General features: G+C 43.4%; 1 protein-coding gene across 4 annotated transcripts in view; it reads right to left on the bottom strand.

Moving 5' to 3' along the window:
• Nucleotides 1-859: 859 nt before the first annotated feature.
• The window catches only part of LOC147462471 (shaggy-related protein kinase epsilon-like), a 43,462-nt gene continuing 19,626 nt past the window's right edge, over nt 860-24,695 (bottom strand). For all 4 annotated transcript variants that reach the window (XM_086484084.1, XM_086484072.1, XM_086484079.1 and 1 more), the window contains 6 exons: nt 2,293-2,433; nt 2,135-2,185; nt 1,949-2,044; nt 1,783-1,866; nt 1,600-1,702; nt 860-1,524 (listed from right to left, as the gene is read on the bottom strand). In XM_086484084.1, the coding sequence (XP_086340210.1) occupies nt 1,448-1,524; nt 1,600-1,702; nt 1,783-1,866; nt 1,949-2,044; nt 2,135-2,185; nt 2,293-2,433 (552 nt within the window). In that variant the 3' untranslated portion in view covers nt 860-1,447. The remainder of the gene's footprint in view (nt 1,525-1,599; nt 1,703-1,782; nt 1,867-1,948; nt 2,045-2,134; nt 2,186-2,292; nt 2,434-24,695) is intronic.

Genomic DNA, 24,695 nt, shown 5'->3' with positions numbered 1-24,695 from the left:
AAATATGAGAGATGGGGAAAGAGAAACATCAAGAGGTGCAACATAGTCATGCATGCCCTCGACGATGAAGAGAATACAATTGGTTGTGGCATTGTGAACGTTTCAAAACAGAGGAATGAAAGCGGCCCCTTCTAGGTCATTAGCTCAAGCATCACCTTTCCATCTTCAAAGCTTATCTACTCATATCATGAAGAGGTGACTTCGTAGTGATGATCGGAGCATCATCTTGTGAAACGAGGAAAACATTTTTGGCATCCATCGCATCATTTAACAAGCTTTTTAGCTTCAGAGAATAGCTGAATTGTGGAGCGCACAAAAACACATACACAACTCGGATGTCATGTCAAAGCAGGATCTTAAGCATCCAATAAAACCGAACCAATGTGCTGAACTGAACTGACACAGTTAGTATGATTTCAAACATCCATGGCTAGCAGTTTGATGTTGTGTTGAAAGCACCTCCGCATTTCTCACAGCCTAGTAGCAACGTGTCCATGGCTAGCAGTGTTCAATGCTTGTAAAGACGGAGTCAATGTCCAACAAATGCAGCCCATCCATGAGTTAGTTCCCATCATACAGTAATATGCTACTCACTATAACATTTATCGACGCATTGCGCTCTTTGGGAGCTGAGAATAAAGAACGTGCACCATAACAACCACCACCAAAAAATGCCTAGTAAACATTTAAGCCGAACAACAATAGATCATTTACCAATATTGACAGGCACAATTAAGCAGCTATTTCCCAACCAAGTTACATAGGTAAAACTCAACATGTCACTTAGTTCTCAGGATCAAATCTCCTTACATAAGTAAAATTCAACCAAGGCAAAACTTAACATGTCACACACTTCTCAGGCTCAAATCTCCTTGCAGACATCATAGGAAGGCATAATGGTGCTGAATGTCCATACACAGCACCCATCATTAGGTGCATAAACTAACAGCATAAGATCAAATGTTATAGATACAATCATTAACCCCTGTTGTCAAGAATACAGTGGCAGAGAATACAAGCCCAATAATTTGGATGTGCTGCTTGGTCAATCCACTACTGCGTACAAAAACCAGGCCCAGGCAGGCAGAGAACATGAGACCAACGCATGTTTCGCAGATATCCAACAAAAGGCATCTCCATAGTGGATCATCGAACCCATAACTTCTTTCAAGACTGAATGGAAACCTCCTTTAAGATTTGAAACAGCACCAATGTGGCTATGAAGGTTAGTAGAACCCCGTCACATCTTATGGCAGTGACAGGAAAAGCAGGTAGTGCTAACTAAGCATGACTACATGTCTAGCACATAGCCGAGAACTGAACCCTCAAAAAGGAAAGTGATTTCTATCAGCTTTTTTTGTAATTTCACTTCACTTGGATATAAAGCTCCAGCAGGTGAGAGAAGTGCAATTCATCAAAATTTTGGCCGCGTGTTCAACGTTCAAAATCACAATCGTAGGTTCTGCTGCCGGGCATGATCAGGTATAAGTTTCTGAAGTAGCTCCAAAGGTGCCCCTTTCAGCTCTGCAAAAAAGCAAAGACACCCATTCAAACACCGAGTAAGAGACCAGTCATGAAAATTGATGTGTCATTTCTCACCTTCAGGCTCAAAATTGAAGAGAGGAGGAAGGGGCCTCCCAGTTGGCAGTCGCGTATTAGGGTCTCGAAGCTCATCAAAGAATGGGTGCACACAAGCTTCGAGCTATAAAATAAATTCACACGTACATGAGAATCTTACGAAACCAATACGGGTGTGGTGCCAAAACAAAACAATCAACTTACTGCAGTGTATCTAAGGCTGGGTGAATATTGCAATAGCCTAGAAACCAAATCTACAGCTTCACCTGGTGTTCGCTTTGGAAAAACCTTGTACACAACAATTCTCTATCAGAAAATTGTCCAAAAAAACTCGGAACATAAAATGGACATGTACTGAACAACCACTTACCTTGTGCCAGGGGTGAGCTTTGAGTTGTGGAAACTTGTGCTCGCTGTAATTTGGATTCATGCACTTAATTTCCTCCCTTGTAGGAGTACCAAGAACCTGGAGTACCAACCCGTATGTCAAAAGCTTGAGTGCCTTCAGCTGGCTAGCAGACCCTGTAGCATGATAACCACTGGAGTATGGACCTACCTTGATAATCTCAACCAGCTGATCGACTCCACTCTCCCCTGGAAACAGTGGCTGCCACACCACAACTTCCGCATTAGCACGCTTCAATAGAAAAGCAATCCTAACAATCTGCCATTCCCATCATTGCCAACAATTATGGTAGTAGAACTATCAAGTACCTGCCCAAGAAGAAGCTCAGCTAAGACACAACCAAGGGACCAGACATCAATTGCAGTCGTATAATGCACTGCTCCAAAAATCAGCTCTGGGGCACGATAATACCGAGAACATATGTAGGCAATGTTTTGTTCCCCTTTAACCTGCAAACATACCGGGATATAAAGTGGAATCTACCTAAAAGGAAAATACAGAAACTTGTATTGTAAGAATTAGTACAATCTACTCTCTGGATGACCCTTCCCGTGTCTCTACCTAAATATACCCTTTTTTTTAATGCTACGCTACAGCTTGTTGAATAATTTCTTTGAAGATTAAACCCAACCACTTGGGCCTTGGCATTTCCTTTGAGCAAGCTTTATGTTTGCTCATAAACCAAACCACTAAATGTCAAATTATAAGCTCTCAAAACCACATCATTTATGCTATCATATGAAAAAATGCAATGCTGAAAAGCTCATTAAGACGAGGTCAAGGAAATGACCAATTGAGGTTATAATGAGAATTTTAGAGGATACTAGTCATACAGTTTGTTCCATGGTTGTGATGAGTTTTAGGGTTAGGGTTTTCACGTGTACACCAAAGATGCAACTGATCACTATCTATGTCCGGCCAGCCATAGACTTTCTCCCCAAGTAAGGTGGTCATGCCGTAGCAAGGATCCTCCCAGTCATGCCGCCCTCCTTCTCTCTAGAGAGTGCTAAATTTTGTCTCTAAACCTGTTTTTTACTGTTCTCTCTCAAATATTTACTCTCTAAAAATTATGAACTGTTTTCTCTTTATGCAGATTTTCTCTCTCTAGAAATGCTAGAATTTCTCTAAAATCGAGCTGATCTTTTTTCTCTAGGATTTCAAAACTGTTTCTCTCTCTCTAGCTTCTCATCATCAAAACCACTTGCTTTTTGCTTTTCCTTGCAAAGCGCTTGCTCCTTGCTTTTCTCTCAAAAGCACTTACTTTATCTCTAGAGTTGCATTTTCGCTTTAAAACATATGTCGGGGGCCTAAAATGACAGAGGTACAGCGAAAAGAGAGCAGGTGAGCAAACAGAGTGCAGCAACTAGTTCTTAGACAGCCTTCTCTGAATGTGGACAGCAAGATGAGCTTGCACGAACGACTATGGATCTCCTCCAAAAGGTACACAAGCCAAATGGTACCATCCAAGGTCTTCTCTCAAACAAAAGAGATGATTGCATCTTTATACGCTTGGTCCCGGCACGAGATATGGGTTTCACAAAATAGCTATGCAACTCTAATTGTCGGAATCAATTATGGTGGTTTGTTGCGTGTTGCTAAACTAGCTATTTCTATCTAGTTCTAGTAAATGAATAAATCGAAGTTGTATTTTAATGTGTGCACATTTGAACTGCTAGTAGTAGCGGATCCACAAGAAGGGATTATTTTGCATGCCTCATAGGGGGATAGACATACAACATCGTAGATGGAATATCCCTTGAGCCATCCTAGAGCAAGTATGGCTAGTGCGTCCTTCCAAAGGAATAACCACAGCACTGTAAAAGGGAATATCTGATAGGCCACCAAGAATGGGTACGGTACTAACTTTGTCACATCGAATGGGTGACTCAAAGCATCTAGAGGAAGTATTCGGCCATCCGGAATGGGCATTTCTAATGCATCACATGATAGGAGGTGACATAGAGCACCGCTAAGTTAATTGCTTTGTAAAGTTTAGAAAGGAAGTGACCAAGTTATGAGCATTTCTAGCGCGCTACAAGGTGGAAGAAGGAGCAATGGTACGGGAATATTTCATGCTCTAAGAGGATTCCGAACTAAGTGAGGCGTGTCACAAACTCGTGACGTGGCTGGCCCCTGGACACACACCCCCTGCTGGCACAGACCCGTAAAATGCGCTGGGCTGATGACGTGGCAGATTTTCGGAAATCGCGCCAACATGCTGATGTGGCAGGCCGTACGGATCTCCGCCTTTTCCGCTGACATGCTGACATGGCAGTGTACGAACGCCCGTAATTTGCGCTGGCTGCTTTTGGCTGGCAGATTTTGAGCAAAGCTTTTGGGAATAGTTGATTTTGAGTTTAATAAGCTTTTGAGTTTAAACTTTTGGGGCTCTGCTTTTGGGGCAACCCTTGTAACAATAAATAGGTCTTTTGGGCCTCATTACTTAGAACATCTGGATGCAGAGTCTGAGTGTGAGATCCCGCGGACTCTTGCTTTGCACAGAGATTAATATTAAAAGAAATACCTCTTGGCATGGAACTACGCCGGGCCGTGTCGTCTTTTGTGAACTGTTTTAAAGTTAATCTCTACCATGTCGCGATAGAATCTAGACTTGGGGTGTCCAAGTTTGTTATAGCACGTGCTAAGGACCAAGCGGTTGAACTACTTTTTGCAAAAAAGCAAGTGCTTTCTGGGGGAAAAGGTGCTTCCGTGCAATAGAGTCTATGTCAGCATAGCATAAGTGCATGATATTGCATCCACAACCACCTAGGTTGTGTATGTATGAGCCTAATTTTCAGCTAACCGGTTTAAATTGAGTTTTTGAGACTGATACCATTTTAAGTGTCTGGGCTGCCCAATTTATAAGTGGGCATCCACTTATTAAAATCCAAAAATCAAGGTGCTTTCGAAAAGCAACTCCTCCCTCTCTCTAAAAACAGCTCATTGATCCATCTCTCCCATCTTTTAGTCTAGGAAAAGGAAACAGTCGCTCACTCTCTCTCTCTCTCTCCCCCCCCCCGATGACATGGCATGCCCAAGGGAAAGAGGCTTAGAGTTATAAGTTGGAGTTCCAACTTATATAGGGGTTCCAACTTATAGGGCACCTGCCAACAGGGCCCTGGGCGGACACTAGCACCAATGAAAAGACTGGCGCCCCTTTCGGTATTTCTTTTTTTACGAATGCTTGAGCATAGTACAATTGCCCGCGGGTCCTCTCTGCTCATCGGCTCCTCAGCACATGTATAAGGATTCTAGTTGCTAATCCTTCATTAATTACTTAAACTCATGATTAAGACTTAACAAACTTGAATTGTACTCAGAAACAAGACTCAGAAGACTCTATGTTGATTGATTCAATGTGTGGTACAAGGGCTCCTTATATAGGAGACGAAGAGACAAAAATAAAAAGACACGTCTCCTGGTGAAGAGACATGACTATAGATGTAAAGACACATCCTTTCGACGAAGAGCTACAACCATTGGGCGAAGACTCGCACCCATAGAACGAAGGGGTGTGACCAGTCGTCGAAGGAGTGTGGCTTTTGGCGAAGAGGCACGTCTCTTGGGCGAAGGGGTGTGACCATCCAAGCGCAGCGGTCCTCCTTGGCATGGCACTTGTCACAAAACGGGAGCGTACACGAGCACTTAGAAATCTGAAAGATATAATACTTTGCACACATGAGAGAAGGGAGAAGATCGACACAGTATTGGGGACCAGAAGATGCAAGCACAAGAATAAAGATGGGTTCAATGAAGCTTTTTACGAAAAGCAGGAACAATCGCGGGAAGGCAGACGCTTTCCCGCGAGGAATCTATATTTGCATTGCATTCGTGCATGTGGTTGCATCCAGGGACGCCTGGGAAGTGTTGTGAAATGCATTGGTTTTAACTTATAAGGTTTTATTGAGTTTTTGGGCAGGTTCAGACCAATTTTAAAATATGCCGACCGCTGGGCAGCCACTTAGAAGATAAAGCAACAAAACCAGCCAGCGAATTCTCTCTCCCTATTTCGGGTAGAACAGCGCCTAAAAAAAAAAAAAAAAAAACCCGGCCGCGATCTCTACGCGAGCAACTATTCGTGCCGTGGCCAGGGAGCTATAAAAGCACCACATGCCCTCACTCAGAGGGGGTACCAACATCAGTAAGAGAAGACTCTGCCGCAAGAGATCGCGAGACTACGAAGCACGGAAGACTCTTTTTCCCGTGCAAGAGCGACAGGTATCTATTGTGGATTCGCCATACGAATTGTTGTCGCGTGTTTGTGTGGTTTGTTTTGCAGGAATCTCCCGTCTTACGGGAAGGCCCTTCACGGGAAGTACGGCTTCACGCCTAAGTCACTTACGGGAAAGTACGGCTTCGTGCCTAAGTCCCTTACGGGAAGGAACGGCCTTGTGCCCAAGCCCTTTACGGGAAAGCACGACCTTCGGGTCTAAGATTACAAAACGTAGGGGTTTCCTCGGGTTCTCGTGCTTGTATACGAATTCTCCCTGAATAAAAGAATACTCTTAACGGGGGGGACCAGCCCATCTTCTGGTCCCCAATACTGTGTCGATCTTCTCCCTTCTCTCATGTTTTCAAAGAATTATAATTTTCAGATTTTCTAAGTGCTCATGTACGCTCCCGTTTTGTGACAGCACTTCGCGTATCTGCAACTAGAAGTAAATCTAATACTGTTAACATAGTCACAATCGTGACATTCCCTCCCATTTAAAATGAGAGCCCGTGTCAAAAAAATGACTTCTAATGTTGATAGAACTCTGGAAAAGCATTGAATCTCCGAAAATCTTTAGTCTTTGAGTTATCTGAAACCTTTGTCTTCAACCTTTGCTTCTTGCGAAACCTTTTTGCTTTTACTCCTAAATCCCATGTCATTGCACTATTCAAAGACTTTTTAGAAGAATCTGGCTTAATCAGGTTGACTGCAACAAGAGATTGATCTTCAAAATTCTTCATGAGATGATGTAAGATTTCTGGTTCAAAATCTTTCAGTAACTTCGAAATATTTGGCGAAGAGGAAATCTTCTCAAGACATTCTTCAGATAGGATAACTTCAACCATTGGAGAGGATTTTGGCTTGAGACTATAATCATCTTCCAATAATGAATCCCAAAATTCTTCAGAATCATCTTTAGAAATTGCGAAAAATTATCATCCAGCAAAGAATCAAAGAAAGCATAATCATCTTCCGACTCGGAGTCCGCAACCATATCCTTATCTTTGTCTAGTAACGAAGTATCACTTGGAAAGACTTCTTGCTTGAAATCATCTTTGTCTTCATCAATCATCAATTGATTCAGGAGAAGTTAATGAATTTATGCATCTACATCGGAGATCATATTCGCTTCATAATCCATTGTACCATGCTATTTGACTAGTACACGAGAGGCTTGAATCACTCGTTCCGCATGATAAAGCCCGTGTAAAATCAGTTCTCATCCATCTTTGAACATGTTGATAGTATGTCCTCGAAAGCTAATTGCTGGATTATATTGGAATAACCAATGCTGACCAAGAATCATGTCGTATAAGATAAAGGCATGACTCCAAAATCCAATTGATCTGCATAACTTAGAATCTCATACTGCAACTGTCGAACTGTCTGATCACAAGTCAAAATTGATCCATGTGCTAATTCCACATCATATAAGTGAGATGTCTTCTGAGTTGGTAAGCCAAGCTATTGAACTATCTGAATGCTGACAAAATTATTCGAACATCCATTGTCCACCACAACATTGATGGAACGACCATTGAGAGTTCCAAGTAGACTCAAAACTTGCTTTGAGAGAGGCTCCAAAACTGAAGAACCATAGTGAGCATGCTTCATAAGAATAGTCGTATCCTCTGAGACACGAATTGTGTTGACCACAGATTTCCTTTATCTTGAGTAGAAGCTGATTGTTCAGAATTCAATAATGTTTCAGCATGGGAATTTCTTTTCAAATTAGACGGATTTGGTTTCTTTGGACATTGATACCATCTATGGTCACCACCGCAAATTGTACATAAACCATCCTTCTTTGAAGTCGAAGACGCATTTGACGAAGAGCCTTGCTGAGTATTGGAATGCCGATCTTGAGAAAAATCAAGTCCTTTACTACGATCAAGTGGAGGAACATTTGAAGAAGATCTCCTTTGAGATTGTCGATCTTGAGAGTAGAACCTTGAAGTTGAATAAGGTTACGTTGCTTGCTGTCCGAACTGAGACTGATGGTGTTGACTTTGGTTAAAGCTTTCTCTGCGATCGCGCTGTGAAAAGCGAGCGCTGTTTGAAGATCTGTCACCAGGGAGAAAATTCCGTGTAGGACGCCAATTATACGCCAATTATCGCCAAGACGCTCCACATAAGCAATTGCAACATCCAAGGTGGTAGGGTTGTATTTGTGCACATCGTCCTTCAGTTGAGTTCAAGTCCGTCGATAAAGCTGTGAAGTTTATCAAAGGGACTAAGGGTCTCTATCTCCAGAGTTAGCCTTTGGAACTCTGTGATGTACGCGGCCAAGGAACCTGTCTGGCTCAAGCGGCGAAGAGAGGACCGGGTATGAAAATCCACATTGGCAGGTTCGAACGCCTTGCAAATAGCACGCCGGAATTTATCCCAAGAAGGTGTGTATTTACCATCAGTAACCCGTCGTTGCCACCAAAGAAATGTTGCGTCTTTGAGCAAAGAACTAGCAAGTGCAACTTTTTTACCCTCGACTAAATCTGTGTTTGATAAGTAAACCTCCATTTTCAACAACCATTGGTCCAGCACGCGCTTGTCGCGGCGACCACTGTACGGTTCCGGCAGTTTAACATCAAGGTTCTTCTTCTGTGCAGCATTAAAAATTTTATAAAGTAATTGAAGTTCGTGATTGTCTACCTCTTCAGTTGGATCTGGTTCATGTGGTTCGTCCACTGAAGCATCAGACGAACGTGTGGAAAATGCTGCATGTGTAGTCTAAGAAGCTGCAAGACGACTTCGAGAAGTGTTTTGCGTATGCATCTCATCCAAGTGAGTGTGTAGTGATGCGAGGCTTTTGGAAAGTGTGGCCATCTGCTCCTTGATAAGAGTAAGGGCGTCTTCAGATTGACCACCTCCGTCATGAGAATTCGGCATGATTACGTCTCAAAAGGAACTCAAACATGTGTTGTAGCAGGTTCTGGGACGGGTGCTCCGAGAGCGGAAACTATGTTCGGAATGGATTCCAGCTCCAATAAAATGCTCTGGTAAATCCTGTGTAGGGGAATTCTCCGACAAGAACTAGAACAGGTAGGTATTGCCTCTGGAACTGGAACATCCTCGGAAACTAAAGCGCCCTTTGAAACTGGTTCTGGCTCTGGTGAATCAGGAAAAATGATAATTTTGGGTTCGGGAGTGTCCGGAATCAAGATACACAACAGAGGCCTACCAACGCTCAAAGCAAAGGAGAGAGAGAGAGAGAGAGAGAGAGAGAGAGAGAGAGAGAGAGAGAGCGTTCGAATTCTAAAATCGTTGGCTATCCAGCGTGTTTTGTTTTTTTAACATAAGTTAACTGAGTAAGTTAAATGAGAAAGGGTGCTTTCGCATGGTCCTTTAATTAATGTGAGTGGCCAGCCAGGTTGGGCACCCACTTTGGGGTTTTAATAAAAAAAAAGACTTGCGCTGCTAGTTGAAGTTACTGGCGTAAAAATGCTTAAGAAGAGCAGCCAGCACACACATGAAGGCAGCGTTGGTGAAAAAGCGCAAGGTGAAGGCTGGTCGAAGAGGCACGTATGCCTGCATGTCATGTGCCAAGGGGTGCGAGATTGCATCGCGAAGAGGCCAAGGGGTGCGAGCACAAAGGGGCACGTCGTCGGAAAGGGGTGCGAACACGAAGGGGCAACAGTAGAGCCACCACCAACATCACCATTCACGAGTAGGTGCGCGCACATACGCAGCTCTTCTATCCTTTATTGTTTTGCACTGAAGTAAGGAAAATTCAAGTTACCTCATGCGCGCATATGTGTGTGTACCACCTTTCTTCTGCTTCCATGCAACTCCGGGAGAGGGAGAGAGCGTAGCGGCGAGGGTGAGAGGCTCACAACCTCGAGTCCCGCGAAAAAAATTTGCTCTGATACCACTGTCAGGATTCTAGTTGCTAATCCTTCATCGATTACTTGAACTCATGATTAAGACTTAAGAAACTTGAATTGTACTCAGAAACAAGACTCAAAAGACTCTATGTTGATTGATTCAATGTGTGATACAAGGGCTCCTTATATAGGAGACGAAGAGACACAAATAAAAAGACACGTCTCTTGGTGAAGAGACATGACTTTAGACGTAAAGACACATCCTTTCGGCGAAGAGCTGCAACCATTGGGCAAGAGTTGCACCCGTAGAACGAAGGGGTGTGACCAGTCGTCGAAGGAGTGTGGTTTTTGGCGAAGAGACACGTCCCTTGGGCAAAGGGGTGTGCCCATCCAAGCGCAGGGGTCCTCCTTGGCATGGCACTTCGCGTATCTGCAACTAGGAGTAGATCTAATACTGTTAACACTAGCTCGCGCGCCCCGCCTACCGGCGGGCCTCGCTCGCTCTTACCACCTCACTCTATATGTGTTTGTGTGTGTGTGTGGATCTTTATATATTTCTCCATGACACATACACGATTGACACTCACGATCGACACTTTCTATCTTTGGCCCCTTTAAACTACTCCTGGTACATTCAACCCCTTTTGCACACACACACACAAACACACACAGAGATTACATAAAAGCACATGACTAAAGACATATTTTTTATAAAAAAAACAGTTTACATTATTGCCAAAAAGGCTCAGGAACATATCCGCATAGAACTCTAAGTCGTGCTATTTCAACTGGATCAAGATATTGTGCTAGAGCTCTACAAACTTCTCTTAAATCTATTTTTTGAACCCAACTCAAAGGGGCACGTCGTCGGAAAGGGGTGCGAACACGAAGGGGCAACAGCAGAGCCACCACCAACATCACCATTCAAGAGTAGGTGCGCGCACATACGCAGCTCTTCTATCCTTTATTGTTTTGCACTAAAGTAAGGAAAATTCAAGTTACCTCATGCGCGCATATGTGTGTGTACCACCTTTCTTCTGCTTCCATTCAACTCCGGGAGAGGGAGAGAGCGTAGCGGCGAGGGTGAGAGGCTCACAACCTCGAGTCCCGCGAAAAAAATTTGCTCTGATACCACTGTCAAGATTCTAGTTGCTAATCCTTCATCGATTACTTAAACTCATGATTAAGACTTAAGAAACTTGAATTGTACTCAGAAACAAGACTTAGAAGACTCTATGTTGATTGATTCAATGTGTGATACAAGGGCTCCTTATATAGGAGACCAAGAGACACAAATAAAAAGACACATCTCTTGGTGAAGAGACATGACTTTAAACGTAAAAACACATCCTTTCAGCGAAGAGCTGCAACCATTGGGCAAGAGTTGCACCCGTAGAACGAAGGGGTGTGACCAGTTGTCGAAGGAGTGTGGTTTTTGGCGAAGAGGCACGTCTCTTGGGCAAAGGGGTGTGCCCATCCAAGCGCAAGGGTCCTCCTTGGCATGGCACTTCGCGTATCTGCAACTAGGAGTAGATCTAATACTGTTAACATAGTCACAATCGTGACAACATGTGAGCCAAGAACACACGAGAGAGAATCACTTTAAGAATACTTCACACTTAATTCACAGTTCAATTGAGTCAAGACGGCCCGACGTAGTTCCGTGCCTAGAGAGATTAGCGTCCCTTTCAGTATTTCTTTTTGCGTTAATGCTTGAGCATAGTACAATGGGTCCTCTCTGCTCACCTGCTCGTCAGCACCAGTGAGCCACAAAGAGGCCCAGGGGACTCATCTAAAGGCCCTTGGCCATGGAAAAGCAGTACATGAAAAGCTTCCAACTCAAAAGCACCAGGCTCCAAAAGCACTTAGCGCAAAAGCTGTCAATGTAATTTGCAGAATTCCGTACGGACTACCACGTCAGCACTATCACCGTAAAATCTGGCCGTTCGTACAATCTGCGTGCAATTTCCACGTTTGTACAGCAAGCCCTCCAGCTTTCAGTTAATTTTTCTAGTGTCCCTAGGGCCCTATTGACAGGAACCCATAAGTTGTTATAAACTAGTTTGTCCATTAGGGATGCCACGTTATTAGTTTGTGACATACACCTCTCTTGAAAGAAGTGTAATCGTCCTCGATTACGCCTGCAAAACAAACAAAAGTCATAAACCAGTTCAATAGACAATGTGTAACAAACTTGGACACCCCAAGTCTGAAATCTGTCGCGACACGAGAGATTTACTTTGAACACTTAACAAAAATTAAATCACTGTTCACTTGAGTCTACACAGCCCGGCGTAGTTCCGTGCCCAGAGAGATTAGCCCCAAAGACTGGCGCCCCTTTTGGCAGTTCTTTTCTGTATTAAAATAATTGAGCAAGTACAAGTGCCCTGGGCTCTCCTCTGCTCCCCGGCTCGTTAGCTCTGAAATGAGCCAGAGAGGAGAGAGCCTAGGGTCTTATTTAAAGGCCCTTGGCCTTGGAAAAGCAGTTTCCCAAAAGCTTCAAACTCAAAAGCATAAGGTCCCAAAAGCTGGCAGCGCTTTTTGCGAAAATCTATACAAGCTGCCACGTCAGCACAGCAACACTTTTTTCGGAATTCCATACAGTCAACCACGTCAGCACTGCAGCGTTTTCTGAAAATTCCGTATAATCAATAGCGTGAATCGCGAAGATTCTTGCAACGCCTTTGCTTTTTATTTTTCCTTCTTCTAGGTGTCTCTTGGGGCCCCACCGGCAGGGTGCCCATAAAGTTGGAGCAACTTTAGTAGTTGGTCATGCCACGTCATCAGTTTGTGACATACCCCCATCTTGAAAGAATGGTATCGCCCTCGATTACGCCTGCAAAACAGACAGAGGTCATAAACCAGTTTAGTAGACACCGACTCTACGTACCGACGCACTAGACAAGACACATCTAGCACTTGTACAAAGACGACAGTCACATCACATCACATCAAATCAATCACATAAAAATTGATTCCAAATCATAGACCATGACTCCTGGCAACGTATTTAGCAATCGCATCTAGGTCTATCACAAACCTCACTAATGTCGAATTAGCTAATTCTAATTGCAATCATGTTTATAGATTTTCATGACCGAAATGTTGCAGTGATTTCATCTTTCACTTCCTGCACTCAAACAAATCACATAAGAGAGTACACATCATTCAGGTTCAATTTCGAGAATTCCAATTTTCATCATTCATAAAGTCATACAGCAGAATATGTTAGCGCAGTAGTACCCCTGAAATCCAAAGGAAAATCAGTGACTCTATTCCATCCAGGTAATCTGCGACAAAGGAGCAGAGTGACTCCCCTCTTGTACAGTCCAGTCTGCACCAGATTCAACCCTGCTGATCCACGAGATCTTTCAGAGTAGACGTAGCTAAACTGAAGGCCTCAAGGTAAAGTTCCAAAATCTGAGGAGTATCTGCTAGGTCCTCCTCCTCCATCCACTTCGTATCCAAGTAGACGTAGCTAAACCGAAAGCCTCAAGGTAAAGTTCCAAAATCTGAGGAGTATCTGCTAGGTCCTCCTCCTCCATCCACTTCGTATCCAATGCCGGATAGTTCTTAAAAGTCACTACTTTACCTTTCACTTTTCTTACCGTATGTGCCAAAATCAGTTCCGGAACGAGTATCTCCTCGTTCCCTTCCACTTCGGGTTGCTCATCAAGCTCCCCATCAACTGGCACCTCACCCTTGAAGGGTTTCAACATACTCACATGAAATGCATTGTGAATCTTCCAAGTATCTAGCAACTTGAGTCTAAAGGATACATCATTTATCCTTTCTTTAATCTCGAAAGGGCCATAATACCTCATGCTAAGCTTTGCAAAAAGCCGCTACTTTCCCTTTTGTTTCTTTAGGCGTGCCTTCCCAAAACGTAAGAGCACCCAATCATCTTCCTTCAACTTCAAGTCACGTCGATGCCGATGCCGATCCGCTGCCTTCTTGTGTCGTGCTTCAGACTTCGCTAGAGCCTCGCAAACCTTGGCAAAAGCAGTGTCTAAGTCCCTTGTATACTGATCGGCTTCAAAAATCTTGTCTTTAGAGCTTAGAAAGTGAGGGACCTTCTTAGCACCTTCGATTACCTCAAATGGTGCCCTCCCGTCGACTCTCGAGGAATGAACCGTGTTAATGTAGGCAAATTCCACCAAAAGGCAAATATTTTTCCCATTGAGTCTTCTGATCTGAGATGTAAGACTTCAATAAATCCAAAACCAATGAATTGGCTACTCAGATTGCCCATCTGTCTGCAAATGGAATGATGACGAGAACTGCAATCGCGTGCCAATGTTCTCCCAAATAGTCTTCCAAAACAAACTCGTGAATCGGGGATCTCTGTCGGAAACTATGCTCTCAGGCATGCCATGTAACAAATCTGTCAATGACACTCCAAATGCCATCGTGACCACTTTGAGTCTCGAGAGATCAAAGATGAAATCCATAGCAATGCTTTCCCAAGGGCAGGTGGGAACGAGTAAAGGCTATAGTAGTCCATGTGCCTTATGCCTACCAAACTTGACCTTTTGACATACTAAACCTTTTGGCATACTAAACAACTGCGGACAAAGTCGTCCACATCCTTTTTGAGTCTCGACCAATAGAAGTAGCGCTCCACACCCTTCAAGGTGGTATCGATGCCGCGGTGACCCGTAAAAGGTGGACAATGGCACTCTGTCAAGACCTCTTTCCTCAAAGGCTATGTAACACACAACATCAGTTTCTTCATCAAGTAGCCATCCCATATGGAATACCCTCGCATTGTCTCCCCATTCTGTATCCGAGTAAAAAAGTCCGAAAAGTCAGGATCTGTGGCGTACTGGTCAACCATATCCTCGAAGCTTCTGTGATGAATCGCGGAAATAGCCAGAACTAAGGGCTTCCAAGATAATGCATATGCCATTAAAATTTTTTTGTCCCTGAACATAAACAATCTGTAAGTGAAATTGTGACAAGATGTTAGCCCATGCACGCTTTCTCCACCAGCTCCTATGGCCTTTGTAGGCCAAAAGAAAGTTCATTGAATTTATTCTTCACATCATGGGATCAAACTCCTTTAAATGCACTCTTAGTCCTTTGTCCTTTTCCGAAAGCTGCTTCTGTGAGGACAAAAAGTAGTGTAGACTCTTGATGATCTGTAAAAACTGTGAAATCGAGTGTCGCCATTATGTAAGAGCATAGAACACTGCCAATAGCTCTCACAGATCTGTGCTACTAATTTTGGTCGTGAATCCATTTTGCTTTTATAATCACGTGCCCCAAGAAATGTATCTCCGGTAAGAAAAACTCGCTCTTTTTGGCATTGATAACCAATCTATGCTTGTGCAATGCCTAAAAGACCTGTAGCAAATGGTGTCGATGCTCTACTTCACTCTTAGAAAACTATAATGTCGTCAAAGAAAGTGCCGACAAAAGACCGATACTCTCGGAAAATTCTATCCATCATTCGATTAAAAGTTGCTAGAGCATTCTTGAGCCCAAAAGGCATCCCCCAAAATTCGTATAAATCAAAATTGGCCTAAAAGGTTGTCTTGTAGACATCTCTCGAAGCGATTCTGATCTGATGATATCCGCTTTTCAAATCGATCTTACAAAAACAAGAGGATCCCTGAAGTCTATCAAGAATATCATCGATCCTTGGGATAGGAAATCTGCTCTTGATGGTGACTTTATTGAGATCTTTGTAATCAATGCACATTCTCCAAGATCCATCTTTCTTTAGTACTAACAAAACCAGAGAACCAAAGGTGATGTACTAGGTTGTATGAGACTCTTTTCTAAAAATTCTTTCACTTGGTTTATGATTTCTTCATTTTGGGCTCGGCTAACTCGATAAGGTGGCCGGTTCAGGGTGTGTTTCCAGGAATCAAGTCAATGGTATGGTCCTCAGGACGAGGGGGAGGTAACTCGCTTGGTAGAAACAATCAGCATGTGTGTGCAAAAATTCTTGTCGTTCTTTATCCAATTCAGACATATTGGTTCTTTGTTCATCATTTAATTCTTTCAAGTAGATCGAGTAAACAAAAAGACTTGATTTCATTACTTTCGAAATGGCTGAAGCCAATACAATAGGGACGGACTCGCCCTTTAATTTTACATCAAGTACAATTTTCCTGCCCTTCTCATTCATCAAAGTTGCTTTCTTGGCCCGATAGTCAACCACGACGTTGTTCTTGTGATACCAAGGGATTCCTAGGAGGACTTCACACCCTTCCAAAGGCATGATCTAAAAGTCCTCGTGCCCTAAATACTCCTAACAATGCAAACGGAGTTTGCCAACAACAGGTGTAATGGCAACGTCCTATCTGGGTGCCGCTAGAACTGATCCCATCCTGTTGATCGTAATTTCAAGTCGAGCCGCCAATTCAGGTGAAATGAAGTTGGCCTTGGCTCCTCCATCAAAGAAGATGAGGGCTTCTTGATCTTTTACTTTGCCCCATGCGCGGTAAAGTTTTGTGCTTTCGTCCATCTGACTCGGATCAGTCCCCATACAATCTGGTACCAGTTCTGCTTTCATCTTGCCTTTTCTGCCACGTTCTTTTGCTACTCTGGAGCTCTCTAGCCTTTCTTGAGATTGTCCTCGCTATCCCTTTTTAGGGCACCTCGAAGAGGTGTGTCCTTGTTCTCCCCAGTCAAAACACTTCCCCTCTTTGAGATATTCAGTTCTCTGTTCCTAGATCAATCAAGGTCGTACATCTTCTTTTTTTGAAACTTCCTCTTTCTTTTATTGTCATTGGTTAAACTATGTCCGTTCCTTGGTGTTGAAATTTCATCAATGGGTAAGTCAGGTTACCCGAATGTATCAAGAATCCCCGCTTGGCATGTCTTATCAATTGTTGTATGGACTCGGATCGGGCTTAGGTCTTTGCCTTTTTCTATTCTTTCCAAGACTTTGATTCTTGCTTCGCTTCTTGCCCTTTCTGTCCTCCTCGCTCGAGTCGAAAGAGGAAGAGTTGTCCGAACTTTCAGAAGAAGAAGAAGAAGAACTGGATAGTCCTTGGAAACATACATGCTTCTTCTGTTTTCATGCATTTGCAAAAGAAGATTGCGAAACATACATGCTTCTTCTGTTTTCGTGCATTTGCAAAAGAAGATTGACGGCCCATGTAACCGGGGTAGCCAGTCTCCTTGTTGCGCTTCTTCAATTGTTGCATCGTCGGCTTCTTCACTTCTAAAAGTTGATTGATTCGTTTTTCGACGACGTCATTAAGTTCTTCAGTAAACATCCTTGGGGTAGGAGGTTGCTTGAGGGCCGGTTTTATGGGTGACTCAATGACTTTATGCCAATTAGTATGCACTTTATCCATCGAGTGTCAGGTCAAAAATTTGGCATATTGTGGATCCTTTGCAAATTGGAGCATCTGCTTTGCGAGCTCATCAACCTGCTATTGGCGTTGCATCTCCATAAGCTGGTACTCCGTAGGCCGAGGTGGCACATACTCGTGCTCTTTTAATCAACTTGAATTCTCAGTACTCCCTCCCGTTCCCGAGGTGGCAGGAGGAGGGCCGAGATGACACATACTCGTGCTCTTTTAATCAACTTGAATTCTCCGTACTGCCTTCCATTCCAGAGGTGGCAGGAGGAGTCGTTTGATTCTTGGCCGAATCCATGTGTGCCGCGAGAAAAAGGATCGGATTTTCCGGTAGAAGAGAAATCGATTGAACTCTGATACCATTGTAAACAAACTTGGACACCCCAAGTCTGGAATCTGTCATGACTCGAGAGAGATTTACTTTAAACACTCCACAAAAACTCAATCACAGTTCACTTGAGTCGACACAGCACGGTGTAGTTCCATGCCTAGAGAGATTGGCCCCAAAGACTGGCGCCCCTTTTGGTATTTCTTTTTGTATTAAAATAATTGAGTAAGTACAGGTGCCCTGGGCTCTCCTTTGCTCACCGGCTCAACAGCTCTGAAATGAGCCAGAGAGAGAGCCTAGGGTCTTATTTAGTAGTTTCCCAAAAGCTTCAAACTCAAACGCATAAGGTCCCAAAAGCTGGCAGCGCTTTTTGCGAAAATCTGTACAGATTGCCATGTCAACACTCCTTTGCTCACCAGCTCAACAGCTCTGAAATGAGCCAGAGAGAGAGCCTAGGGTCTTATTTAGTAGTTTCCCAAAAGCTTCAAACTCAAAAGCATAAGGTCCTAGAAGCTGGCAGCGCTTTTTACGAAAATCTGTACAGATTGCCATGTCAACACAACGCTTATTCCGAAATTATGTACAATCAGCCACGTCAACACTACAACGCATTTCCGAAAATTCCGTTGTCACGTGCACATCTAACCCTATGTGCATGTGGACAAGCTACTTCAGGTCCAAGGTTCAGGTCAGCTTAGGAAGTGTTTTGGCACCTTTGTGAGCCTGTGCACAAGCCGTGCATGTCCAGGCACTTAGAGTAGTTGCTATCCTCTGGTTGCACGCAGCATGACAATCAGTACCCATCATGAGCATTTTACAGTGCACAAAAACCATTTTCTCTATTTTATCAATTTTTCACTTATTATTAATAAGTGATTGTGTTGGGAAACTGGGTAGGGCAATTCTACTAAGTTAATATATAAGAAACCTAGCGCTAGCACTATCTGGCAGAAGAGGCAGTAGAAGTTCCCACAACTTGCAATGCACCTTCTCAGCAAGACCGGCAGGAGACCCTAGCGTTTTTAGCCAGCCCTCTGGCGTTTTTCATCAGCAGATCGGGCCTAGCGTTTTCAACAGCACCAGATTTAGCCTAGCGTTTGTGCAGATTGCAGATTGCTCTAGCGTTTTGCAGATTCCCGGTGTCTAATCAGCCCTAGCATCAGCGTTTTCAGTTTTTGGCACTTAGACACCGCAAAACCAACCCCTAACCTCGAAGATCTCACCTACCCGCAACAGATCCTCGCCGCACCGTCAGATCAACCAGCGTTTTCAGATTCAGCGCGCTGTCCGCAGATTTCAGCATATGCGTTTTCAGTGCATCGTCGTCGCGTCGTTGCGATCGCCGTCCTCACCGCCACAGTGTCAGAATTCAGCAATTAGCACAATTGCAGATTTCAGCCCCTAGCGTTTTCAGATTTCACCCCGTCTTGTCGTCGACATCGTCGGCAAGTCGATTGCGTTAGACCATTGTTCCAGATTTGTGCAATCAATAGCCTAGACCTCTCTCGCCATAGAGAGGGGGACCCTTGGAGGAGGGTTTGAGAATCGTCTGGTGTCGTATTCTTCTCTCTCTCTCTCTCTCTCTCTCTCTCAGCACCTTCATTCACAATGTCATTCACTTTGTTTGTGATCATTTGCACTCTCTCACTTAAGGAACGGAAGGGAGACCTTCCGTAAGTAAAAGGAACCCTTGTAAAAGGAACCCTTGAGCACAATTCAAAGCACTCATCTTGAGCAAAGTTCAACATTCACTTCCGCTGCACCTTACGTTGGTATCAAAGCTTTGGCAGTGTTCTATATCTGTTAGGTGCAGCGGAATGAATGTTTGCTCTTTGCTCAAGATGAGTGCTCCGAACTGTGCTCAAGGTTCCTTTTGTTCTTATGGAAGGTAGAGCCTTCCATTCTTAATGAGAGAGTGATATGATCACAAACAAAGTGAGTGGACACTGTGCGTGCAAGTGTATGAGATTGAGAGATAGAGAGAAGAGAGATACGACACTAGAGACGTTGTAAAACCCTCCTTCGTGAAGGAGTACGAGCGGAAGTGTGACGCGAGAGAGAGTGCGAGAAGAAGAGCACGACGATATGGTGAACTCGCTCTGTTGTAATGTGTAGAGCATAGTGAGTTCTTATTAGGTTTTTACAAAAGAATATGTGTACATACCTGGCGGCCCGCCCACTTACCTAAGCGACCACATTGGGCTTTATACCCCAACAACCTCCCAATTAAAGTCCAATATGGTACTTTAAGTGTGAGAGAAGCTACTATACAAGCTAATATACAAGAGATGTAGAGAAGTGATGTACTACCCTACACCTAACTGCTTGCGAAAATGCGCAAAGCTCTCAGAGGGAAGTCCTTTTGTAAGTAGATCATCAAGATTTTCTGTGGTGTGAACTTTGACAAGCTGAATTTGCTTATCCTCGAGCATTTCCCTGATGAAATGATACTTCACATCCACATGCTTTATCTTTGAGTGATAAACTGGATTGCGAGCCAATTGTATAGCACTCTGACTATCACAATATAACACAGGCATCTCTTCTTTGATTCCCAAATCTGTTACTAGTCGATTAAGCCAAATTGATTCTTTGCACGCCTCTGATGCTGCAACATATTCAGCCTCTGTAGTAGACTGAGTAACACAATCTTGTAATCTAGAACGCCATGATACTGCTCCGCCAGCCAATGTAAAGACATACCCTGACGTAGACCTTCGGTTGTCTAAGTCACCTGCATAATCTGAGTGTGTAAAACCCTTTACACTTAGCTCCTGACTCCCATAGCATATACGCATACTCTTTGTAGCTTTCAGGTATCTCAATATTCCTTTCACTGCCTCCCAATGTTTCTTGCCTGGGTTTGACATGTATCGACTTACTACTCCCACTGCAAATGCAATGTTTGGGCGAGTAGCAATCATTGCATACATCAAACTACCCACTACAGACGCATATGGAATCTTATCCATTTCAGCCTGTTCTTCCTCAGACACAAGACAATCTTGTTTGCTAAGTTTCACATATGGTGGCAATGGAACACTCAATGTCTTTCCCTTCTCCATATTGAAAGGTTGCAAAACCTTGTCAATATACTCTGTTTGAGATAACCAAATCAACTTCTTTGATCTGTCTCTCTCAATGCGCATACCAAGTATATGACTTGCCTCACCCATGTCTTTCATGTCAAACGATTTTGCCATCTTTGACTTCAAAGCTGAAATTTCTTCCAAGTGCTTGCCAGCAATCAACATGTCATCCACATACAAAATAAGGATCAGCCAACTGCAATCCTTAGCCTTCTTTGTATATAGACAGCGATCGAACTCACTACGTTTGTAGCCTTGAGAAAGCATAAACTTGTGGAACTTATGGTACCATGCCCTCGGTGATTGTTTTAAGCCATAAAGACTCTTTAACAACTGGCATACCAAATCTTCCTTGCCTTTCTCAACAAACCCTTCTGGCTGCTGCATGTAAATTTCCACATCTAAATCACCATGCAAGAACGCTGTCTTGACATCCATTTGGTGCAACACCAAATCTAATACGGCAACCAATGCAAGAAAGCATCTCAATGTAGTCATCTTGACCACCGGAGAGAAGACTTCATCAAAGTCAATGCCTTGGTCTTGCTTAAAGCCCTTGGCAACAAGCCTTGCTTTGTACTTTGGCTGACTATCATGAGCGGTGATCTTATACCTGTAAACCCATTTACAAGGTAGAGCCTTTTTGTCCTGTGGTAATTTAACTAGCTTCCATGTCTGGTTTTTATGCAGAGTTATCATCTCTGACTGCATGACCAATTGCCAATTCCCGGAGTCCTTCATTTGCACTCCTTCCTTGTAACATGAAGGCTCATTGCAATCAGTCAACATGACATAGTTCATAGATGGAACAAACAGATCAGGAGGTCGCGTGATACGTCCAGATTTACGCAAAATAGGTGGCTCAGGCTCAGGCTCAGCCACAACCTGTGGTTCCACTCTATCCTGTCCTTGCTCCTCTTGAGCCCTAACATTTTCTCTTGCACATGCAGGTTCTATCTTCTTGGAAGACAACTCTTCTAATCTCCTCAACCCTCTCTGGTTTACAATGATACTTGGCTTCATTAAAGTGAACATCATTGCTGCGGATAACCTTTCTGGATTCGGGATCCCAAAGTCTGTATCCCATCTCACCAGAATTACCATAGCCTAGAAAGATGCACTTTCTACTCTTTGGCTCAAGTTTGTTCCTAAATTCCTTTGGAACGTGAGTATATGCCTCACACCCAGACTCTGAGATGCTTGTATGAGGACACCTTGCCTGACCATACCATCTCTGCCACTGAATCCTTCTGCAAAACCTTGCTAGGAGATCTATTTATAAGATGAACAGTTGTTGATACAGCTGCAACCCAAAACCCATTTGGCAGTTGTGCATTAGACAACATACTTCTTACCTTCTCTTGTATGGTCCTATTCATCCTCTCAGCAACACCATTTTGAGGAGGATTGTAAGGAGCAGTAAGTTCACGTTTTATACCTTTTGATTCACAAAAGTCTTGAAAGGCCTTTGAAACATACTCTCCACCATTGTCATTGCGTAAGCATTTAAGCTTCTTGCCACTTTGATTCTCCACAAGTGTCACAAACGTTTTGAAAACACTAAACGCTTCATCCTTGTGCTTGAGAAAGTAAACCCATACTTTCCTCGAGTAATCATCTATAAATGTCATAAAGTAAGAAGCTCCCCCTAGAGATAGGTTAGGCATAGGTCCACACAAATCACTATGAACAAGTGCCAATTGTGTATCTCTTCTATTGCTTCTATGGTTATGTGGCTGCTGTGTTTGCTTACCATACAGACAATGTTCACAGAATTCAAAATCATTAAATGAAAAGCCAGGCAAATAACCAGAACGAGACCAGATTTCCATTCCCTTCTTGGACATATGTCCTAACCGGCTATGCCACAAAGAAACGTTGGGCTGCTCGGTTACATTGATTACATTTTTAGAGACATTTGATACATAAATCATGTAAAGTCCTCCAGACTTTACTCCATGTGCTACTGTCATAGAACCCTTGGATATCTTCCACATGTTCTGTCCAAAAGTGGTGACGTAGCCAGCATCATCAAGTAAACCTATGTTGATCAAGCTCTTTGTAATTGCAGGAACATGTCTCACATTCTTCAGCGTGAAAGAGGAGCCATTCTGAAACTTCAATTGAACATCTCCAACACCTAAGATCTCACATGTCTGCCCATTGCCTAGCCGAACATGATCTTCAGTGGTCACATAAGAGGTAAACCACTCCTTGTTTGGAGACACATGAAGTGATGCCCCTGAGTCTATAATCCAGTCACTCAGTGCATGTCCATCAGATGCTGTAAGAAGAGCTGAGTCCATTGTATTCTTCAAGAAGTAGATGTCTCTTGACACTAGACTGTCATCCTCTGCAACAGTGTTTGTCACATTTATTTCTTGAATCTTCACTGAGGACTTGTTCTTCTCACCATGGTCTTCAGCTTTCTCTTTGCCTTTTTTTGCTTCCCATTCTCTGCAGTCTCTTTTCATGTCTCTTTTCATGTGACCCTTCTTGCCACAATGGTAGCATTCTATGTCACTCTTGCCTTTAGCACTACGGGACTTGCTACGAGACTGAATCCTCTTTCCACCTTTGTACTTTTCTTTGGTCCTTCCCCTGACAACTAAGGCTGTTCCTTTGCCTTTGTCCATTGTCTTTCTGTTGGTTTCTTCAGTAAGCATATTGCCTTCTACACCTGCTATGGTCAAACCATCTGGAGGTACAGAATTACTCAAAGCTGTGCGAAAAGTGTCCCAACTTTCCGGCAATGTGATCAACAGGAACATAGCTCTAACAGGTTCATCAAACTTGACACCTTGAGCTGACAACTGACTGTAGATGGTGTTGAATTCATTCAGATGATTGGACATAGGTGTCCCTTCTTTCATCTTCAAGTCAACAAGCTTCTTAAGCCAGTATACCTGTGAAGCTGCACTCTACTTCTCATAAAGATCACTCACTTTGTCCATGCTTCATAAGCCGACATCTCGTCTGCTACATTGAAGTAAACGCTTTCTGCCAAAATCAGTATAATGGTAGAAAGTGCCAATTCATCCATTTTGCTCCATTCATCTTCGTCCATATCTTCTGGTTTTATCCCCTTGAGCTTTATAGGTTTTATCTACTTCTTTTGTACCAACACGTGCCAAATCTGCTTCTTCCACAATGGGAAATTGGTTCCATCCAGCTTCTTGATATTGTAAAGAGCAGTGTCCTGTGATCCAGCCATAGCTACGCTTCACAGTAGTTTACTTTCTTGGGAAACGGCAGAGTTTTCCCTATAAACTGACCTCTGAACCAATATCAACCTGTCAAATGAACCAAGAAAGCTTCGGATTCTGCAAAAATTTCGACAGAGTCTTCTTTGTAAAATGGCTCTTGTGTACTCAAAAAACAGACCAAAAAACAGCTCAAAAAACCACTCTCTCTCTAACACTGTAAGCTGTGGGTAAACCTGTCCTGGACCTGTACAGTCTCTCATTGTCCTGTCACTGTCCTGTAAGCATAGACTGCGTGCGACAATGGCTCAACGGCAGTAAAGCAAAGATGCAATCCCAACTATCTAACTCACAGTCAATACATCCTAGCTGCCTATCTAAGGGTGCTCGAGGGATCGCTCCAAGACCTGTATCACCGAAAGGATCTCAACATTCGAGAATCCCCCAGCTCAATAAAACCTCACTCGACCCTCAACAAAGGCTGCAGTAAATCTGACAATACATAGACTTCCCACAAAGTCATACATCCACAAATTTCCCACTGTATGCTGTAACCGCTGCGGCGGTTGTTTGCTGCGTGACTCACAGCCAGCAAACCCTCAACAGACATACATCATCTCTGACAATACATCCCATGTGGAAGTACCTGCAATGTCACGATGAAATCTGGAATATCAAGCAGCAAACACAAGCTACCTGATGAACTAGTGGATGTCGCCTACAGTCTGTGTACATACG

Source organism: Adiantum capillus-veneris, chromosome 2, assembly GCF_014529385.1.
Source record: "Adiantum capillus-veneris isolate H3 chromosome 2, ASM1452938v2, whole genome shotgun sequence".
Lineage (NCBI taxonomy): Eukaryota > Viridiplantae > Streptophyta > Polypodiopsida > Polypodiales > Pteridaceae > Adiantum > Adiantum capillus-veneris.
The sequence above is the reverse complement of the archived record's forward strand: the minus strand, read 5'-3'. Positions and strand labels throughout refer to the sequence as shown.